At 32.9% G+C, this 19268-nt stretch overlaps 1 protein-coding gene across 5 annotated transcripts in view; it reads right to left on the reverse strand.

Moving 5' to 3' along the window:
* The window catches only part of LOC135210937 (nephrin-like), an 845298-nt gene that overhangs the window by 151333 nt on the left and 674697 nt on the right, over positions 1-19268 (reverse strand). For all 5 annotated transcript variants that reach the window (XM_064243913.1, XM_064243910.1, XM_064243911.1 and 2 more), the window contains one exon: positions 8990-9105. In XM_064243913.1, coding sequence (XP_064099983.1) covers positions 8990-9105 — 116 coding nt within the window. The remainder of the gene's footprint in view (positions 1-8989; positions 9106-19268) is intronic.

Genomic DNA, 19268 nt, shown 5'->3' on the forward strand with positions numbered 1-19268 from the left:
TATACTACTTGTCAGATATGGACTAATAATGAATGGTCAGTTAGTGATAAAAATTCTCCTAGTAAATAAAAAAAAATGGGTGAGTAGATAAAGACCATATTTATTTTAGTGAGGAATTTCAGTCTTTAGTAGCCGAATATGAAGTTGGGCATGTTAGTTCATGACAGAGTTGTGTGTTAAAGCAAGACTTTATTTTTTTAAATATCATATAGAGTTGTTGAGGGGTCAGTTAGAACTTATTAATGATGAAACACAGACACACAATGACTTTAGAGAATTCCCAAGTTCACACAAGTGGTGACAACGAAAACAACTTAGGATCTACTGCGCCAGATGTTGGGTCTTCACACGGGCGATGGGGTCTCATGTCACCAATTCAGGGATGAGATATCGTTGATGGGTCATCTCAGGAAATTTCTGGGGCAAATCAGGAGTCTACAATACTTCTATGAGGCGGGTGCAAGTCCAGCAATGAGGAAATGGCTACGGTTCCTTTATTAGAAAATGGTGAATTTACAGTTTATCAACGAGGGTGTTGGGACACACTTAAAGGGGTACTATGAGGTGGTAAAAGTTCCGCCTACACTGGAGATGAATTCTTCTTCGCCAAATGCTACACAGTTCTAGGGACTGCCATTATGGTAGTGATAAGGATGATCACAATGCGTGTTGCGGGAGCCATCAAACTTGGATGCAGCCAATGGGGTAGGAGAACCCCAGCAGCAGAAGTGGCTCTGAATCATGTGGCAAGTTAAAGACATTATGAACTAGTATACGCCAGTAGCCAATGTAGTGTGCCACAGGTGTGCACATAAGTAAGCAGCCGAGCCATGTTAAGGCACTGGTCGGATGTATAAGGAGATGTATATTAAAGTAAATGGGGCTGATAACCTTAGTGCTTGCTGTTTAGAGACAGGTGCAAAACAGTGAATTCCTCAAGATGCTGATATGAGACACAAGTCAAAACCACGCCGATGATGGAGAGTGCATTCCAGAGATATGAGGTAAACTGCAAGGAAAGGTTACTTCAGGTCACTGACTATGTGCGCTACATAAAACATGTGCATGGGAAATGGAAATGCACAGGATAGAATAGTATGCGTGCATTCGTGTGTTCAGCAGCGTGCATGTGTCCATGCATCTATTAGAACCAGTTAATGAGATATAATCTCTAGTATGGGAATTAACGGGGCAATTAGATGACAAACATTGTAGTGGTCACAAGAGACTTTGGCAATCCGAGGAGGCACTAAGATCCATCAGAAAAGGTAAAGTGAAAAGACTTTGAAAAAGTTATATTTTATGTAGTGACATCGAGTTCAGTTTCTAGAGAAGGGAAGTGTAGTGCGACACTCAATGTTACTGATGAACTTTAATATTTAATTGTTTGATAATTACATTCTCATTTTCAGATGGATTCGAAGTCACCATTAAAAATGGATTCTCTAGACTTGCGTTAACAGTTATAGATAAAGACTAATGAATAGTCGGACAGAAGTAGATAAGAGGGGGTACTTACTTAAATATGATTTCGTGGAAGAGTAATGGTAGTTTAACAATTTTTGGGATGTTCTTTAACTCATTTTATTCCTTTTTCATGTTAGCTATTTTGGGAAATAAAGATTATATTTTTGTAATAGCGGGAGTTTGGATTCACCTAGTTTTTAATAATTGATTTTCAGCCTTATGGCTAGCTGCAGAGATGGCATTCAAAGGGGCTATCACCATTGAAGCTAGGTTCGTTCCCAGTTAGGATTTCTCTCCTTTTATTTAGACGGGGTCATTTTGACCCTCGTAAGATATATATTGGACACTTAATAAACAATCTTCTTAGCTGAAAAATTCAGCAGTTATTGCATATAAATATCCCATTTTCTATGAGAGATCATGCACTCAGCACCATACAAGTTCTAAACATTTATAGGGCTCATGCCTTTGTATAATAAAGCGCCCTGTGAGGTTATTTAGACCTGCGATAATTTTACGCTAAGGTCGGTTTGTTATGACTTCTCATACTCATTGGAGTGTCTTGGATTTCGATGATAACTTACAAAGTCAATATCTTCTTTGGTTATGACGACGGAGATGTTTCAAACTCATGATGATAATTTCTAAGTTCATTCAGTATCTTCTTTCTGATGTGAGGTTTCTAGTAGAAAACACGAAGTACAAAAATATCTCTATTCTCTGAGATTACATGATGAAGATCAGGTAAATTTGTACAGGTCTGCCAATGATGATGGCTGATTGAATTCTGACTACAATCTCGTTTACAAATCATAAAGGAAGCATACAGTAGCTCGAACATACGAACATACACACAGATGACATAGATTACAAGTCACGTAGGCCGTTTGAGCTATAGGTCACGGTGGTTGTCTCAAGCAGGAAACTTGGACTACTGTTTTCAAAATAAATGAATGACCACAGGTGACGGCAACTAGACACTGACTGATTACAACACGTCATCTTAGCCTACTTTATCATATCTGGACTGATCACATCCCTGCAAGCAAACTGGTTGACCTCTTGGGTCACTGGTTTTAATTAATCATAGTTTTAGTTTTTTATATATGGAATAACATTCCATATATTCTGCTTATGTAGCACTTACACATTCACCTCTGAAAACAAGGCATCAGCAAGCCAGCAAGTGCCATGAAGTTCTGTTTCTTGGAAACATCTGAATTTATGGGTAAATTTCATGGCCTATCACGTTCAGTTTATTACAACAGTTGCTTAAAAATCTTAGTGAAGATCCTTCATACATTAGTGCATATCAACAGGCCCACAAAGTTTTTTTAATAGGTGTTATAAGGAAACAGCCCTTGTTGGAGTTTGAGTGTGAGTTCTTGACAGTGGCCTTCAATTAACCCTCTTACGCCGATTGGACGTATTAAACGTCGAGTCAAAATGTTTTTTTAAAAAAGTTTTTTTAAAAATTCGCGGAAAAATACTTATAGGCCTACCAGCCGAAAACTTTTGTATCACGCGCCTTGGGGGATGCTGGGAGTTCACGGATCAAGGCGTTGTTTTGTTTACAATCGCTACGCAGGCGCGCAAGCGCGAATTTCTTTCTTATCGCACTAAAAAGTATCAGTGACACATCTCGGAAATTATTTCGTCACTTTGACATAATTATTGCACCATTTTAAATTATCCTTTACATGAAGTATTATATATGAAAATGTGCGCAATTTCATGCACAATACAACTAAAAAATACTCATGATTGTAGCTTTTATCAATTTTGAAATATTTACATATAAATAACGATAAGTGCAAAAATTACAACCTTCGGTCAACTTTGACTCTACAGAAATGGTCGAGAAACGCAATTGTAAGCTAAAATTCTTATATTATAGTAATATTCAATCATTTGCCTTCATTTTGCAACAAATTGGACGTCTCTAGCACAATATTTCGATTTATGGTGAATTTATGAAAAAACTTTTCCTTACGTTCGTGCGATAACTCTTCCGATAAATTTTTTCGTGCGATTGTCCTAATGTTTGCACCCTTTTAAATTTGCCGTTACATAAAGTTTTATATATGGAAATGTGCGCAATTTCATGCACAATACAAAAAAAAACAACCCATGGTTGTAGCTTTTATCAGTGAAAATATTTTCATATAAATAACGTTAAGTGCAAAAATTTCAACTTTCGGTCAGCTTTGACTCTACCGAAATGGTCGAAAAACGCAATTGTAAGCTAAAACACTTATATTCTAGTAATATTCAATCATTTACCTTCATTTTGCAACGACTTGGAAGTCTCTAGCACAATATTTCGATTTATGGTGAATTTATGAAAAAAAAAATTACGTTCGCGCGGTAACTCTTCCGAAAAAATCAGAATTTTTTTGTGCGATTGTCGAAATGTTTGCACCATTTAAAATTAGCTGTTACATAAAGTTTTATATATGAAAATGTGCGCAATTTCATGTAGAATACAACTAAAAATGATTGAAGGTTGTAGCTTTTCTCTTTTTTTGAAATATTTGCATATAAATCACGATAAATAGAAAAAAAACCACGTTCGGTCAAATTTGACTCTACCGAAATAGTTGAAAAACGCAATTGTAAGCTAAAACTCTTACGGCCTAGTAATATTCCGTCATTTTTCTTCATTTTGAAACAAATTTGAAGTCTCTAAAACAATATTGTGATTTATGGTGAATTTTTGAAAAATATATTTACCTTCACTCCGCGCGCCGATTCGCGGCCGCAAGTCTCCGAAATACGTACATGGCATTATCCTAATATTTGCTCCTTTTCATATTAGCCTTTTTATAGAGTTTCATATATCAAAATGTGCGCAAATTCATGAAGAATACAATAAAAAATAATTGAAGGTTGTAGCTTTTTCCATCTTCGAAATATGTGCATATGAAAAAATATATATATTAAAATTTCGACATTCGGTCAAATTTAACTCGTCCGAAATGGTCGAAATCTGCAATTCTAATCTAAAACTCTTACAGTATCGTAATATTCAATCATTTGTCTTAATTTTGAAACAAATTGGAAGTCTCTAGAACATTATTTAGAATTACGGTGAATTTTTGAAAAAAATATTTTTTTGCGTCCGCGCGTTACGAATTCGTACATCATTTTGTGATAATATTTTTCTGGTGTTGCTTTTATTGTTTTACAATGTATTATATATCAAAATGATCGCAATTTAGTGTACAATACAACGCAAAAAAAAGTAACTGGTTAGCTTTGACGTTTTCTGCACAGCGTGATTTGAATACAATTATGTATGAATTTTTTTTTTCGCTACCATATATCGCATTATTTACATATGATAATGATATTATTTTTCATTTCTGATGGTTGCATTCTAAACTTCAGGCAATGACAAAAAAAGGAGCCAAAAATGAAATCTTAATCTTCAAAAGTACGCGCGCTGTAATTTTTTGAAAAAATTATTTTTTCCACTTCCGCGCTCACTCCAAACCAGGCCCGGCATACGGGAGACGTTTTGATTTTTAGGGCTCCGGCGTAAGAGGGTTAATTGAAAATTGATCTACATACAAATCAATTGTAAATTGCTTTATCATACATGCTTTTTTTAAACTTAGAACCTAAGGCCGGGTATTCACGCACAGGTTTACCTATCAGTCCACCCACAACCGTTCGACGGATGAGCGTCCACATGTAGAGTAAAACTGTCAGTCAGACAGTCAGCTCGAGGTCACTGCTCTGTCATTTCTTGCCTAACCTTCATCGTGGCAACACTTCATGGCAGCGATGGAAAAACTCCTGGATGATAAGAAGTTGTAGCTACATAGACTAGTTGCTGCTATGGCTATTCAGTTCAAACTAAGATGGAAGCAAAGAGCACAAAAGAGTATGGCCTAAACATTGCCAATTAAAAGATATCTATTCTCACAATATCTAATGAATAAGGTTAAATTAGACCTGGGGGTTGGTTCAATTATGAAATGGACCATGAAGCCTTCTTTAACCAGTAACACTTTTCAAAAAAAAGGCAGGAAACTGGCCTAGGCCTATCCCAGATTGTATTTATCACATGGAAATAGTTTTTATTTATTATGTGATTTGGGCTCACAACCACGATAAAGCAGCGGTCTACAAATAGTGCCACAGTTTAACAATGAAATTTATTAGGTTCTATACATAGTTTATTCATATTCTTCCTAGGAGAAAGCCAGCGGCAAACTGTCATAAAATCATTGGTCAACCGTCCACACGTGCGATCATCTGTCAGTCGGTTGAAAGAACTTTAGGTAATACCACTAGAAATTCGTCTTCTCATCATTTGTAGTGATGCAATGATCATGATATCACATTACATCAGTGAATTTGTATTGAAAAAATGCCTTGGTAGGAAGTGTGCAGAATCTTTGACACTGGGCCTCATTATTACTACGATTTTTTCTCTATTAGTTAATCCTGGGAAATCATTAAAATCATTATTTTGCTATTTTTACTTGATTTAGAATGGTTTTAATCACTCCTTTGAACTTTTTATCAATAATTACATTAGTAACATCGACCTAACAAGATTGGAAGTGTTAAAATGCTCTGTTAGAGACCTCGTAATCTTATTTATAACTAAGTTTTATTTTAACTAAATGCAAGTGTAAGCCTCAATAGCAGTTGAGTTCCTCAAGTCTTAGTGTAAAGAGATTATTTGGCATTTTACTGAGAGAGAGAGAGAGAGAGACAGACAGGAGACGAGAGACAGCGAGAGAGAGAGAGAGAGAGGAGAGAGAGAGAGAGAGAGAGAGAAGAGAGAGAACCTTACAAATTATTATTCATAATATGGCTACGTTTGTCAAACCTTCGAATAACCGAGTTCGACGGTGATTTGTAAGGTCAGAATCAGCATAAACTTATAACCTCACTTGTTAGCCGAATAGCTAACGTCACTGTCGTCCTGATCTTGTCTCTGTCCGCTGGACGATGGTTTGATCCCATGAGGGGACGAAACTATTATCAACTAAAAAATTCCCCTTCGGTCTACATATATGAAAATATATCAATTCCAAGGTAGAGCAAATTAGATATTAAAGGACGTTTGTAGCTCAAATAATTTATAAGAATTACGGTGATGTGATAATTATTCATAGTATGGCTAAGTTCGTCAAACATTCGAATTTGCTAACATGGTATCGATTCTAATAACAAATAATCGAGTTCGATGGTGATTTGTAAGGTCAGAATCAGTATGAACTTATAACCTCACTTGTTACCCGAATCGCTAACGTCAATGTCGTCCTGATCTCGTTCCTGTCCGCTGGACGGTGGTTCGATCCCAAGAGGGCACAAAATTATTATCAACTAATATATATATATATATATATATATATATATATATATATATATATATATATATATATTTATATATATATATTCAATGTTACCTCGTTTATCCGTATGTAACCATAACAGTCCCTGGGAGCTACCTGTACTTCCTTTAAAAGCAATAAATGTTATATTTTCTTTCTTCAACAACCAATCATTGACCCAATATTCTTTTTCGTGGCTTTTTTTCTTTATTGTTATACTGGGTGCAACGGGACAGTCTGAGCATATATGGTTCATTATCAGACATTCTCTCCGCCACGTCCAAACAGTGTGACTGCCAACTTAAGACTGACTACTTTGTTCAGACCGGGCAGTAACGTGAGTTAGCAGTCATTTTTTTGGAGTCTCCTCCCACTCAGTTCTCATCGTATGACCAGATCGACAGTGAGTGGCCCCCCCTAATCTTTACTCTGGTAGGTTATCTCTCCAACATAGTGTTTTATTGTACAGTAATTTTTACTTTATAAATGTTTTAGTGTCTTAGTGTTCAAATTTAAATATTGTACCGTGTTTTATTAGTAACAAGTCATATATGTGTGCATTCTTATCAATTCCCCAGCCTTGAATATGGATCAAAGCGAAGTGAAACGTTGGCAATAAAACTTATATACGTTGACATGCCTTTGCCTCTCCGCCTTATATATATATATATATATATAATATATATATATATAATATATATATATATATATATATATATATATATATATATGTACCGAATTTAAATGCTCAGTCCTCATCAGTTCAGTTGTTAATAGCCTAACTGCTTGTTTGTTACTTCAGTATTCAGTCTCTTGTCTTTTGTATAGTTTTGTGTGTTTTTTTTTCGCTCTGTCCTTCAGTCATTCTCTAACCTTTACTATGGTAGATTGTCTCTCCAACCTAATGTTTTATTGTACAGTAATTTTTACTTTTTAAATGTTTTAGTGTCTTAGTGTTCAATTTTAAATATTGTACCGTGTTTCATTAGTGACAAGTCTGATATGTGTGCATTCTTATCAATTCCCCAGCCTTGAAGATTCATCGAAGCAATGTGAAACATTGGCAATAAATCTTTACATATAAATATAAATATAAATATAAATACAAATATATATATATTAATATATATATATATATATATATAGATATATATATATATTATAATTATATAATAAAAGGAGCCCATAAAAACACAAAAATAGAGAAAAATACTTTTTTTTCTGACCAGTCATATATATATATATATATATATATATATATATATATATATATATATATATATATATATATATATATATATATTTACTAACAGGACCTCACTGAAACTGGATAGTGTTTAACAGAGATATTTATTCAATAAAGGTACAAGTCTTCCAGGACTACCCGTCCTCAATGTCAAGTATTTTAAGTTAAAAAATTTTACAAGCTATCCATGACTACCCGTCCACAGTGCTTCAGTGGCGTGATCAGTATGGTCTTGACCTGCGACCTCGGTGGCCGCGAGTTCGATTCTCAGGCATTCAATTGAGGTGTAAGAGATGTTTATTTTTGGTAATAGAAGTTCACTCTCGACGTGGTTCAGAAGTCATGTAAAGCCGTTGGTCCCGTTGCTTAATAACCACTGGTTCCATGCAACGTAAAAACACCATACAAACAAATAATCTGCCCGTCCACGAAGACGGTTAGTCCTAGAAAAGTTGCACCTTTTTTAAATAAACATCTCTGCTAAATACAATCAAGTTTCAATGAAGTCCTGTTAGTAATTGTGTTAATGCACGTAACAATTGTGTAAGTGATAAAGTTACACACTCACACATATATATATGTATGTATGTATATATATATATATATATATATATATATATATATATATATATATATATATAACATATGTGTGTGTGTGTAAAATGGAATGAAAGAAGTCGCAGCTAAGGGCCGAGACGCTGCAAAGAACCTTATGTAATGCCTACAATGCACCACATGAGGAGCAATGATGGTAGTATCCCCCTACCGGGACTATTGAGCTAAGGGGTCTAGAAAGAAAACAAAATTTCTTAATTATAATTATTAGACGTTAGAACTTCAGCGTTAAGATAAAAACAGTAAACAATACTTAGCTTGCCTGATTGGATTTAAATATTAAGAAAATAAGAATAGTTCATTTTACCTTCAGAATTGCAATTACAACAGCAGCGATGATAGCCAGGACGAACACAATGCCAGCCAGGACGCCCAGTAGTGGGGTGACCTCAATACCCTCTTCATCTTGACTCACACTTGAAGCTGAAGGAGTAAGAGATGCATGAGAATTTGGTCATTTTCTGTCCCTTTTGTTGCTTTCTTCCTCTTGCTTCCTTCACCTCATCGTTACCCTTTCTTATTACTGCCCGTACATCCATTTTGATTAGTATTGCTCCCCTATTCTTTAGTCTTCTTCTCCCTCGGCATTTTGTCTGATGTTTTCCTTATTAGATTTATATTTCAAGAGCCTCAAATTCAGAAAAAAAATCATCTAGGCTTAATTACATCTAAACTCTCTTGACGAAAATAATCAATATATGGTATCAAGGATTAAGACTTTACATTAACTCCTAGCAATCTATGTTAAAAATGTAAGGTGTGAGCTTACTCCGCAAGAGATCTAAAGTCATTGGGGTCACCTACGATCTTATTGTTACATAGGTGTAGGTCACATTTGATCCACTTCAAAACTTACTTTTGATTTAAATACCTGCATTTCAGGGGCTTTATTTGTAATCTGTAGCAAACATTTTACTTGTCCTACATATTTTTGTCGACCTTCTCTATTAATATGGCCTTGATGCCTCAATATTGGTTCTGGTTGGAAATATCAGCTAAGGAGCATACCGTGTTCTTGAAGTACACCAGTTAGTGTGGCATTGGTAGCAGAGTTAAAACTGGATGTCAGAAACTTGATTTTACCGTTGCTGTTACTGATAGTGTGTAAATTTGACCTTGGTGTTTGAATGTCAGTTTTACCATAACAGAATCCAACTTTGGAATAAACAAAAAAAGGCATACCAGAAGCACTGAATTGCATCAGTATCCTCATTCCTTTCACATGATTACTTTTGTTATGCTTACCAAATTTATGAGAGGAAAAATAATTTTTGCTATCAAATCCTCTATTTATACAAACTGCATCGATGTGTATTTTTTGGAGTTATTCTAAAGTGACTATCTAAAACATTGATATCATATATTGATCAGTGGCATTAATTTTAAGTAGCTTTCCAACTTAGCAGACCTGTGCTTCAAGACATGTTGTACCTCCCATGGAAGTCCAGAATTTGAGGCTCAGGGGTATGCTGAAGCTAAAATGTACAATCCAGCCAAGGGAGGGAGCAGGCTCTCTCCTTAAAACTAAACCACACAAAAGCTGATGATTTTATGAAATGTTTTTTTGGTGGTATTGTAAAATGGTGTTTTAGTACACATTTTCTAGTTATATTAAAGGCTAAGTAGGGGACTTGCTATCTTATAACTATAAATTAAGCGTACTGGGAAATGCATGAGTATTAATCAGCCTTTGCATGATAAGCAGCTAGAAGAGGCTTCTCCAATAATTATGTCTCAGAAGAACTCAGTTTTGTCGATATATTTCTTAATAGTATTGAAAATGGGTTTGCAGTGTCTAAATTATTTTATATATATATAACAGAACTATAACTTCAGGATTTTTAAGAGATCAAACTCCTTTTCCGGTCAGTGAGCTTGTTTCAGTTAGTAACTTAATGGTAAAAACTTTATGTGAAACATATGCTAATAACATTGCATCTTCATCAGTATTTTAGGTATAATTCTCAAATTTGCACTCAAGTTAGTATATACATACATAAAATTGTAAAGTGTTTTATTGTGTATGCACTAATAATAGAAGATTTTCTTGATCTTTTCAATAACCTAATAGTTTGAATCATATGATTACATAGTTAATGATGACTTCATGCACTCATTAGATATACTTGTAACTTCAGCTTCTTCTATAGTGTTAGCTGTTAATAGAGTTCTCCTTATTCTCATATTTCTGAATTACCATCAGGGCTAGGCCTCCCACTAATATAAACCCATCATATGGAACAAATTTCCAAAGAAAATAGTGATAATTTGAAAGAAGTTACAGAAAATAGCAGGAAATACAGAAAGAAAAGTCAATTATTAAAAAAAAAAAAAAAAAAAAAAGGAGGTAAATTGGATCACCTGAAGAAAAGCGACCCCAACACATGCTGGGGTCGCTTTTCCTCAGGTGGAAAATATTGGGGTCGCTTTTCTTGAGGTGAGGAATTAACAGGGGTTACAGTAAGGCCGTGGCGGAATGGCGCTTCGCGCCTTATCCACATATTTAAAAATTCTTGGCAAGCTCGGTATGTTCTGGCAAGAGGTAATGTTGCGCTGCGCGTGCTAGCCACAGGGGTTACAGTAGGTTTGATTATTTTTGTACTGAAATTGCAAGACAATACGCTTTTAATTAACTATTGATTGTTTGTCTAAATTTGTGTTTTTAACAAATATTTAATAAAGTAGTTTTTAATGAATATATATCTATATTTTTTCTCCTTTTTTCTATATTATGAGCTAAAGTGGGTCATCTGAAGATTGGAGACACCAACAAGCAGAGGTCGTTTATCTTCAGGTGGAGAATATTGGGGTCGCTTTTCTTCAGGAGGAAAATATTGGGGTCGATTTTCTTCAGCAGAGGTATTAGGGGTCGCTAATCTTCAGGTGATCCAGCAAATTAATAGATTAATAGATAAAGAGATAAAAATATAAACAAGTTAGTTAAATACAAGGTGAACTTTGCCTGAACTTTGAGGTTCTAATTGAACAACCTCATCAAGGAGATTATTCCACAGTCCAGCGGCGTGAGAAATAAAAGACCTCTGGAACTAATAAGTTCGACAGAGAGGCAAAATTAAGGCATATTGGTGCTGCTGTTCAGCTATTCTGGTTGCTCTCGACAAGAAAAGAGGATCAAAGATCAATTGAAAAAATTAAACCATCTTTGTTTTTGAAGTCATAGTCTACTCTTATAACTCTGAAAGCCACACCTCAGGAGGTTCCTCAGTTGGAATGTCATCTCCTCATTTTACTTCTACAATGAGTTTTACATTCTGTATTCATCCCTTCTAAAAATCAATTTTTGATTAGAAAACTGACCAAGTTTTGACTTATAGATGCATGCAGACCTTATACGTGCACCACAAAGTTTTCTGTTTCCTGATTTCATACTGTTGATCATTAAACAGTCGAGCAATTTTCATTTATTTAACCCTCTTACGCCGAAGCCCTAAAAGTCAAAACCTCTCCCGTATGCCAGGGCCGGTTTGGAGTGAGCACGGAAGCGGAAATTTTTTTTTTTTCAAAAATTCACAGTGCGCTTAGTTGTCAAGATTAAGAGTTCAATTTTGGCTCCTTTTTTTGTCATTGCCTGAAGTTTAGTATACAACCATCAGAAATGAAAAATAATATCATTATCATATGTAAATTATGCGATATATGATAGCGAAAAAAAAAATTCATACATAATTGTATTCAAATCACGCTGTGCAAAAAAACGGTCAAAGCTAACGAGTTACTTTTTTTTCGTTGTATTGTACACTAAATTGCAATAATTTTGATATATAATACATTGTAAAACAATAAAAGCAACACCGGAAAAATATCACAAAATGATGTACGAATTCGTAACGTGCGGACATAAAAAAATGTTTTTTTCAAAAATTCACCGTAAATCTAAATATTGTTCTAGAGACTTCCAATTTGTTTCAAAATGATGACAAACGAATGAATATTATGATAATGTAAGAGTTTTAGATTAGAATTGCAGATTTCGACCATTTCGGACAAGTTAAAGTTGACCGAATGTCAAAATTTTTAAAAATATATTTTTTTATATGCACATATTTCAAAGATGGGAAAAGCTACAACTTTCAATTATTTTTTATTGTATTCTTCATGAATTTGCGCACATTTTGATATATAAAACTCTATAAAAAGGCTAATATGAAAAGGAGCAAATACTAGGATATTGCGATGTACGCATTTCGGAGACTTGCGGCCGTGAATATGCGCGCGGAGGGAAGTTAAATATATTTTTCAAAAATTCACCATAAATCACAATATTTTTCTAGAGACTTCCAATTTGTTTCAAAATGAAGATAAATGACTGAATATTACTAGGCCGTAAGAGTTTTAGCTTACAATTGCGTTTTTACACTATTTCGGTAGAGTCAAATTTGACCGAACGTGGTTTTTTTTCTATTTATCGTGATTTATATGCAAATATTTCGAAAAAAGAGAAAAGCTACAACCTTCAATCATTCTTAATTGTATTCTACAAGAAATTGCGCACATTTTCATACATAAAACTTTATGTAACAGCTAATTTTAATTGGTGCAAACATTTCGACAATCGCACAAAAAAAATTCTGATTTTTTCGGAAGAGTTACCGCGCGTACTTAAGGAAAATGTTTTTTTTTTTTTTTTTATAAATTCACCATAAATCAAAATATTGTGCTAGAGACTTCCAATTCGTTGCAAAATGAAGGTAAATGATTGAATATTACTAGAATATAAGAGTTTTAGCTTACAATTGCGTTTCTCGACCATTTCGGTAGAGTCAAAGTTGACCGAAGGTTGAAATTTTTGCACTTATCGTTATTTATATGAAAATATTTCAAAACTGATAAAAGCTACAATCATGAGTATTTTTTTGCTGTATTTTACATGAAATTGCGCACATTTTCATATATATTACTTTATGTAAAGAATAATTTAAAATGGTGCAAAAATTATGTCAATGTGACGAAATAATTTCCGAGATGTGTCACTGATACTTTTTAGTCCGATAAGAAAGAAATTCGCGCTTGCGCGCCTGCGTAGTGATTGTAAACAAAACAACGCCTTGATCCGTGAACTCCCAGCATCCCCCAAGGCGCATGATTCAAAAGTTTTCGGCTGGTAGGCCTATAAGTATTTTTCCGCGAATTTTAAAAAAAACTTTTTTGAGTCGACGTATGATACGTCCATTCAGCATACGGGAGACATTTTGACTCGACGTTTAATACGTCCATTTGGCGTAAGAGGGTTAACCTGGCGTAAGTAAGCCTTAGGATTTTTTTTATAATGTATTAGCTTACTTAGGTTAGCTTTCAAGTTCCTCTTTCATTTCTGAAGGCTGTAAAGTTCATTGTTAATTCGCCTTCTTGTTAGTAGGGGGTCTCCTCACTCCAGTGGTATTTTTGTTTAGTCTTGTTGACTAATCCTCCCTGTTTCTCCCCTCCATATTTTGGCTCTGCTGAGTTGACTTGAGACCTGATTTCCAAGCTGCAGGCAGTTGGTATCTGCACCCTGACTTGTTAGCCTGCTATCTCTCTCGGCTCATGCATTTATAGCAAGTCTCTGAGAAAATATATATCTTCAGCTGGCAGTTTCTCCACATCTTCGCCATTTTATTATTGCCTCTGGTGCAATACTTGCCAGAGGGGCCTTGCTTGGCGACGGTAAGGCTTGTCATCCATTTATTATATAAAGTATTAACCAAGATTACTGGGATCACGGCGTCCATAATTATGATCAAGATGACTAGGATCACGGCGAGAGAGAGAGAGAGAGAGAGAGAGAGAGAGAGAGAGAGAGAGAGAGAGAGTAGGTGTTACCAAACCCAGCTTGCCTGCCACTATGGCTTTCCCTACCAAAATGAATAACGGAGGCGGTGGCCCCGTTATTATATATATAAAGAGTAAAACTAGCACTCGTACATAAAACATCCTTTATTTTGTTATGACTACTGGTTTCAGAGTAACTGTCTCCATCATCAGGTCTACATCAAAAACAGAAAAAAAATAAATATATATATATATATATATCTATATAATATATATATATATATACGATATATACATATATATATATATATATATATATATATATATATATATATACATATATATATACTATATACATATATATATATATATATATATATATATATATACATATATACTATCATATATATATATATATATTATATAAATATATAAGCAAATTCCACAGGAAAATGATAGTCAGAAATCCAAGCGCTTTCATCTTTACTCAGACATTGTTAAGGAGTTAATGAAGTACAATTGGAGAGAAAGGTCTCAGGTAATTTCGGTTAGGGTCAATCTGTTTAGGTTTGTGACCGTGTGATATCCGATAATCCTGGATTATCTCTTTTAATTTTTACCCTTTGACAATTAACCATCTGGTATTCTTGATCTTGTGTTGTACCTGAGACCTTTCTCTCCAATTGTACTTCATTAACTCCTTGACAATGTCTGAGTAAAGACGAAAACACTTGGATTTCTGACTATCATTTTCCTGTGGAATTCGCTTATTTGTGAAGTCACGTGCATCTACTGTGTTTTTTAAGCACATATATATATATATATATATATATATATATATATATATATATATATAGGTATATATATATGTATGTATAGTAGTACTAGTAATCTTCTTAGGCACAAAGATTTATTCATTCAATTGTAGTCCACATAGGAAAATGAATAGAGTTTATTTTAGAAAATGCCCAATAGTTTCGTCCTCCAATGGACCTCTTCTTGGAGCGTTTCCTATGTGGAAGACAATTGAATATATGTAGTGTATGTATGTATGTCTATGTATATATATATATATATATATATATATATATATATATATATATATATATATATATATATATATATATATATACACATACATACATGGTACTGGTAATCTTCTTAGGCACAAAAATTAGCAATTGTAGTCCACATAGGAAAATGAACAGAGTTCATCTTAGAAAATACCCAACAATTTCGTAGTATAGTCTACATTTTGAAGTTCACTCATATTAAAAAGATAATTACAGAGCTTTATATGCAAAAATAAGTAGTTGTGGGCGGTGTTACAGTTTCTAGAGTTGGGCAGTATATTCTACAAACAGACAGGACAGGGAAAGAGGATGAAAAGATAATCCAGCTCAGAGGCTAAGATTCCTGGTACATGTGGCTTCAATGAATACAGTTTCCAGAAGAGCTCTTTTCTGATAGTCGTTGCCCTTGGGAACATCTCTTTTATATACCTTTTGATGTCTGGCCAATATAGATCTTATTACAATCTTTACAAGAGATATTGTATACCATATTGTTTGTATTGGATGGACGATTCTTAATTAACATATTTCTTAAAGTATTGTTATATTTAAATACTGAATTAATATAATTAGGTTTTAGAATTAGTATTGCAGATATTAAATTCGGGTAAAAAGTAGACAGAGAATACTCTTAAATTCTGTATTAACTCTGGTTGATTAGTCACATATCTTCTTTGCCTTATTCTTACTCAATAAAAAAAAACATAAATAATAACATAATGAATCTCCTATTTTGTAAATAATTTTAAACTCATTGTCCAAGAATTAAAGGCTACAAATTCTAAGTACTATAAGATACATGCTAGTAAATGATGATATCTTAAATTGTTTAGCATGGTTTGAATAAAAATGATATGAAAAATTATTTGTTGGTTTCCTGTATAATTTAAAACAAAAATTAGTATTATTTCTGGTAACTAAGACATCTTGTAATGGGATACAATTATTTTCTTCGTATTCTATTGTGGATTTTATGGAAGGTACAATATTAATTGTAGCCAGGAAATCAGGTATATTTACAATGACTTTTACAATACAAAAACAATCATTTACATATCTTAAACAAACAAACTTAAGAGAATAGATTCCTTGGAATAAGACTAGTCTCAAAAAACACGTAGATATTAGAAAGAAGGGGTGAAACGGGGTTTCCCATAGCCATGCCAAATATTAGTTAATCGAAGTTACCATTCAAGGTGAACTTACAATTTTTTACGCATACAATTTTTTACACAAAGGGTTATCAATTTAATAATGACATTGGTAGGTAATTCTATATTATAAAAATCTGAATGTTATGATAGATACACAAGTAAGAAATTTTCGTCGACTTCGACGAAAATTTCCTCAAAATGTCTACAAGAACACGTTATTCCAAAGTATTTATTACCAAGTAGATTACGAGTGGATAGTGAATCTCCCTTCAATGATTTGTGTGTAATTTCTCTTACAAGACATATAGAACATACAAGAAGGTTAGAATTCAATAATTTCAAAAAATTACGAACTGAGAGATCTAATTTCATGAACAGGATTCCCCCAGATTGAATAACAGTACTCATGGAGATTGTAGATAAACAAATTAGTTCACCACTTTGATAAAAAAAACTGAAGAGACACATTGAAATAAGTGGTTGGGTAAACAAATATAAAGAGAATTGTGTAATGAATCTCTCAAATATAGAACCGAACCCAAAACTAAAAACTTGCTTTAGGCTACGGATTATCATACTCGATTATGAATAACGTCTCATGTGCGAACATCATCTCAGAAATAACTAAACTTGAAAAGGAAAGCAATTATATCATCTTCAGTCAATTTAGTTAAAGGCATTTTTTCGGATTACTTCAAATAACGAACAAAACAGTGAATTTTCCAGAAAGGTTTTAGATGCAATTCATATAACAAGGGAAGATAAAAGTGTATACAATACTAAAGCTAATAAACCCAATAGGTTTGTAATAATGGATAGAAAGAATTATGTTGAAAAAAATGAAAATTTATTATCTGACTCTAGCATTTAAAAAAACTAAAGAAAAGCCCCTTAGCTGATGGCATAAAGTTTCAATACAAAAATTAAGGTTATTTGAAAATATTTCGTACCTATAAAAGAGAAAGTGACAACGATTGGCCCATCCCTGCCTTACATGTATGGATTAATCAAAATCCCTAAGAAAGATTTTCCAATACGTCCCATTATCAGCTCAGATGGTTCTATTAGTTATAAATTGTCTAAATATTTAGTTAAATTACAATCACCCATCTTAGGTACTATTTCAAACTCTCATTTACAAAATTCGAGTGATTTCTGTTCTAGGCTGTCCCTGTAGAAAATAAGATATAATATATCTTATAAGTTTCTTACATACATTTTTTTCTTTACTTAAAAAGATCTCTTCGTCATTGTTTAATTCTTTTAAGAACGTTGTCATTATTGGTAACGAAGCAGTTGTGTGCTAACAATTTGAGATTTAACTTCCCACTATTTCGTCGTTTAACGACTGTTTAATTATTCAAGAACTTCGAGTAAAGTAAACTGAATTTTCTTCGAGGTTTATTTGTTAACATTCGGCAGTTGTTTCCCCACCCACCAACAGGTCGCCAGTCGCCACTCACCTTACCATGGCTTGTGTTTAACTCTGGGAACTATTGAGAAACTTTACAGAGACTTTGATATTGATCGTATTCTCTGCCAATATAGAAGTATAAGAATTTAGTATACATTTTTGAACCACGGAGCGGCAGCGGGCGGCATGGTTCTCCGCCCTTTACCAGCTATTCCCAGTACTCTACAGCTCTGGTCGGCATGAAGATCTATTATTGACGGGGAACTCTTCTGACACTTTAAAACGCTTGGCTTTGAGGTTGGTCTCATCTTTTGTTGGCACACTTCAATTGAGTTGTTGAAGTAATTTTTCTTTATGTCCATATAACTAGTCCCTTAAATTAAATCTCGTAACTTATGTATATGTATTTTACTGCCATTATTGAATTGTTAGAGATCTTTTTACACATCATCTCCTAGTGTATTTCATGACTGCATATTCTTACATGTTTATGCATAAAAGATTTTTTATTTTATATATAATATATAATAATATATAGTATATCCATATAAAGGAAAAAAAAAAAATATATATACAATATATATATAACATATATAACACATATAATATAGATTAATATACAATAATATATAATACACATATTATTATATATATATATTTAATATATTGTTACATAATATATACATATATATATATATGTATATATACACATATATTTATACATATATAATATATATATACACACATATATATATATATCTAGATACACCATATATATATATATATAGATATAACAACATATATATGATATATTATATATATATATAATAATATATATACACCTATATATAATATATTATAATATAGGTATAATATAATATGTTGTATATATATATGGTATTATATATATATATATATATATGAATAATATAATATAATTATATATATATGTACATATATTTATATATTTATATATTATATTTATTATATATATTGTATAATATATAATATATAATTATATATAAAGTGTAATATTTAAAAGATATATATATATATGTATATATATATAATATTATATATGGATATATATTTTATATAATATATTTATAATATAGTATATTGTTTATATATAATAATATAGCTTATTATATATATATATCTATGTATGTAGATATA

Source organism: Macrobrachium nipponense, chromosome 4 (assembly GCF_015104395.2).
Source record: "Macrobrachium nipponense isolate FS-2020 chromosome 4, ASM1510439v2, whole genome shotgun sequence".
Taxonomy (NCBI): Eukaryota; Metazoa; Arthropoda; class Malacostraca; order Decapoda; family Palaemonidae; genus Macrobrachium; species Macrobrachium nipponense.